Source organism: Monodon monoceros, unplaced genomic scaffold (assembly GCF_005190385.1).
Source record: "Monodon monoceros isolate NGI ecotype Baffin Bay Population unplaced genomic scaffold, NGI_Narwhal_1 Super_Scaffold_16, whole genome shotgun sequence".
NCBI lineage: Eukaryota > Metazoa > Chordata > Mammalia > Artiodactyla > Monodontidae > Monodon > Monodon monoceros.
In genome coordinates, this window is record NW_021703772.1 from 27,593,490 (window position 1) to 27,597,974 (window position 4,485).

General features: G+C 44.7%; 1 protein-coding gene across 1 annotated transcript; it reads right to left on the reverse strand.

Annotated features, from left to right (window-relative positions):
• Positions 1-1,587: 1,587 nt before the first annotated feature.
• Positions 1,588-3,977, reverse strand: LOC114897264 (gamma-crystallin F-like). The gene is made up of 3 exons (XM_029226072.1): positions 3,969-3,977; positions 3,646-3,888; positions 1,588-1,860 (listed from the first exon to the last, which is right to left on the reverse strand). The coding sequence occupies exons 1-3, from the start codon at positions 3,975-3,977 to the stop codon at positions 1,588-1,590; spliced, it is 525 nt and encodes a 174-aa protein (XP_029081905.1).
• Positions 3,978-4,485: the final 508 nt, after the last annotated feature.

Genomic DNA, 4,485 nt, shown 5'->3' on the forward strand with positions numbered 1-4,485 from the left:
ACAAGTAAAATCAACTTTAATAACAGATTTTATTAAACCTAATATATCCAATATATTATCAGTTCAACATTACACAGATTTGAAAAACATTCAGATATTTTCCTTTCTACTTTTCATACTAAGTCTTTGAAATCTGGTGTGTGTTTTACACTTATGACACATCTTCATTTGGACTTAGCCAAATGAATTCTAGTCAAATAGAGTCATGTAATAGTGACTACTGTATTAGCACAGAGCTAAATGTCCTTAGAGCTTCTTCAAAATTTTGTAATGTGCATGTGTGTTAGGGAAGTAATATGTTAAATAATTTGACTACTTTATTCCTATAATATTTGGGATTTCGGAAACAACTTATTTCTTAGCTGCTAGATACGTATATATTTTCAAGTAGAAAGTAATTTGCAGTGGTTCTTTCCTAATCATGGCCATTCAGCTCACCAAGAACTTATTTCAACAAGAGGTTGCCATTTTCACAATTAAGTCAAACCCCTAAGCTGGGAAGTAATTTGTTTTTTCTTAATTATGTGTAAACATCTGAAATTGAGAAGTCTAGTATTTTCAATTAAAGAAAATCTAGTAGGGTGATAGAATACCTACTTAGATTTCGTTTGATAAACTTCATCTTCCTGCAAAGAAATTTTGAATTCAATTAAATGATTAGTTCCCACATTACCTTTTTCTTCCTTGGTGCTATGATTACTATCAAATGTTGATTCATGAGCTAGAGGTAATCAAAATTGATCCAAGTCTGGTGACAGTATCAGCATAGCCAATAGTAGATTTAAGAACTTTGCCTGATTGTATGTTATTTTCCGGATCACATACCTTATGTCTTTACTTCTGTCCCACTGTGCTCATTTTGATCAGTGCACACTACCTGAATGTTTTGTACCTCCCTTAAGTAGAAAAATGTTTGGAAGAGTCCTTTGGGCTGTTCATTAAGGTGGCACTCAATTCTTATACTTGTGCTCTGGATACGCATATATTAGTAAATCTATTCAGGCAGTCACATGTATTCACACCGAAGATGTGTCAGATACCTCTGTCTCTAGCTAACTCTGTCTCCCTCTGCAATTTCACTTAGCCATCTTACTGAATGCAAACTCCAAAAGGGAATTCTCCTAAGAAAAGGGTACTAAAAAGGTGACCAGCTGTTTCACCAGCAAGCTTACAGAACAGTTTCCTAGAAACTATTATATGATATGCAAAGCTAAAATGTGTAAGTGATTTTAAAATAATAAGTCATTTAATCCACACCACAAACTTATGAAATGAAGAGTACTACTACACCGAGTTTTACAAATTAGGAAACTGAGGCACAGAAATGCTAAGTAACTTGCCGACCACCTAAATCTAGTAAGTGGATGTGGACCCAGGCATTCTGGCTCCAGAGCCTGTCCTCTCAACTGCAACCCCACACCACCCTTTCCACTGACACTTGTAAGAAAATCCACATCATTCCCAGTTTTATTTTTGCTGAGCCCTTCCAAGGAGTCTGAAAGGAAGAGAGGACCACGTTACTGCATCAAACACACAGGAAATATTTTATTAGCTTTTAGATGGAAAAAAGGATAGAGTAAAACTATTTCAGTAGAAATCCACGGCCCTCCTCAGGGAGCCGACTCTGGCATCCAGGGCCCCCCAGTTGTGGTAGTGCCTGTAGTCCCCCGGCCTCACTAGGTACTGCCGCCCGCGGTAGTCGGGCATCTCATAGAGGACCCACCAGCCCTCCAGCACGTGAAGGGAGCGGAGCTCATTGAAGTGGAAGCGGTCGCGGAGCGAGGAGCAGTCTTCCGTGAGCTCCGCCATCTGGCCTCGGTAGTCCTCTCGCTCGTACATCCTCAGCCGGTGGGAGCTGGTCTGGGTTCAGCAATCAGCAGATGGGAAGGGTCAGAAAACCTAGCCTTTAGCAACCAATCACTCACACTGCTGGGGGAATGGGCATTTTTAAAAATCTTTTCTATATCAAAGATGACAAATTAAAAAGACAACCAACACCAGGGCCACTGGGTATAGTTGGGTAGATTGCACACTGCAAAACTGAAGAGGGTGCCATTCACACAGATCAAGATATGCATGGTGCTCCATAGTTTTCTAGGGCCACAACCTACATGAATCATATTTAGTACCTACTTAGTACCATTCTTAAGTGACAGTTTTTATATATAATTTTTGCTCTCTCCTTTACAGACTTATGGTGGTCTGGAACCCTCCTTGGTGGATATAAAAATAATTAGATATTAAAATAAAAAGGCAAATCTATCCCTGGCAAAAGGCATTATTTTGGAACTCCATAGCATTAGAAGAGGCTGGGAAGAGAGGAAGTCGAATCGCTTTCCCCAAAGTGAAGCACAGGTGGTGGCAGTCCAGCCCAGGCAACTCCTTAATCCCTTCCTTTCTGCTTTGAGTCCTGCTATTCTAAAATCCTGAAAAGCAAGAGCCATCGTAACGATTAGGTTTCAGTTCTCACCTCTAATATATGGTCTGGCAAAACACTTTTAGGTAATTAATAAAAATAGAAGCTCAAGATCATGAAGGAGGCCTGTCTAGATCAATAGATTATAAAACCTTTAGAAAAATGTAAGGGCAGGCTGTCAGTCCTGGGCAAATCCTGTCTGTCTCTTCCTGAGCACTTGTTCTTTTATCTGCTTGTTCCTTCCCAGCAAGTACCCACTCAATTCCTTCTTCCTTCTTCCACCATTAAATCCTTGTTAGGAAAGGTTCTCATAAGCAATTCATTCTGAGGTACAAAAAAACTGCTAATAAGGTATCTTCCATGGTTTGCAGAGGACTCACATGTGCGTTATCTAATTTGATCTTCACAACAGCCTGACACACGTGGAGCAACCATTCTAAGTCTTTTCTTCTTTTAAGAAAAACTAATGACTAGAGCTTTCAGGCTGTAATCAAAGAGGGCTGGAAAGTAAAAGCCCAGATTTCCAGGCTCCTAATGCCAGTCTGGGTCCTATCAAGGCTTTCAGCCCTCTGAGGGGGTTTCAAATTTCCCCAGAGTGGTACATTTTCCATAGGACTCTGTCATAGGCAAATAAAAGCCTCCCTAACTAGAATTCCAGGCTGCTCAGGCTTTACTTGGGTAGCAGTGGGCTTTGCAGGTGCTACTAGAATCACATTGTTGGTTATTTGTTTTGCCTAATCAAAAAGCAGAACTTGAGGGACCCTTGATATTCATAATGGTTAATACTTGGAGGAGGGGGTAGTTTGCCATGTGCTGGGCAATCTCCTTTTGACCTCATCACAGTTCGATGAACCAACTGCCCTTATTAACCCCGCTTTACAGATGAGGAAGGAGAGAAGTAGCCCAGTAACTAGCCTAAGGGCACCTGGGTGTGAGGAGTTCACCTGTTGCTTATTCCTCAGCGGTGGCACAGACGCTCTAAACTAATGCCGTGCACCACTTTTGCCCAGTAGAGGTGAGCTTAATTTTAGCAAAGGAGAATACAATTTCAATTAAGAGCATTGCATCACTCAATTTTTCGGTGGAAAGAAACCTTAAAGACATTAATAAAGGGAAAGAGAACCCGGTTAGAGCCAGCAAAAGAAGGCCACCGTCCTGCAGCCTGACCACTGTGTCTGGAGCACTGGTGTGACCCGAGGGCACAGCAGGCCCAGGGGAACCGGACTCACGTGGGGGATGAGGCGGCAGGAGCGGACGGAGTCGTTGAGGCCCATCCACTGCTGGTAGTCGGGGTAGTCGCCGCGCCGCAGGAAGTACTGTTGGCCCTGGTAGTTGGGGTGCTCATAGAGCATCCAGCATCCGCTGTCCACCCGGATGGAGTTGCAGCGGCCGAAGCAGGGCTGCAGGTTGGGGCAGTCGCTGCTGCACTCGTAGTGGCGGCCCTGGAAGCCCCGGTCCTCGTAGAAGGTGATCTGCAGGGAAGGGAAGGACAGGGCTCAGAGGCCTGGCCTCCAGCCCGGCTGCGGGCCCCTCCCGCCGGCGCGGGGCTCACCTTCCCCATGGCTGCTGGATGCGGGGATGCGAGTTCAGTGCGGTGGGGCGGGCGCGCGGGTCTATATAGCAGGAGGGCTGCTGCGCTGGCAGGAACGACACAAAAGGGGCCCCCGCGTGAGGAGGATTTCCTCTCTCTCTTCTATATAATGACGGCGGGGGTGGGCAGGGGACTTATTGTATGTTTTCTCTTAGACTCTCCAGAGCTTTCGAACTGATGACCCGCGTAAAACTGTCACTTGGTGCCTCTGGGGCCTTTAAATGAAGCCTATTCAGGAGACTGGAAGCGAGCAAAAGCGCCTAAAGGGGTTAATGCTTGTAATGAAATATTTTTTCACCTTTTTGAATTTCGAAATGATCTCTTTTTGAGGAACAACACCGGGTAGTGACCGGGTCAGCGGTCAGGATGGGCTCCAGCGGGAGGCGTTTAGATGAGAGAGCATTTCCTTGGTGTGAGGATGTGGGACGTGGGAGGCACCTGCCTTCTCCGCAGGACGTCTGAAGGAGGATGGGATTCT

Coding starts and splice junctions, on each gene's coding strand:
- LOC114897264 (XM_029226072.1), bottom strand. Junction 1,861..3,645: donor CCTGCCGCCTCATCCCCCAC/GTGAGTCCGGTT, acceptor TGCTGAACCCAG/ACCAGCTCCCACCGGCTGAG.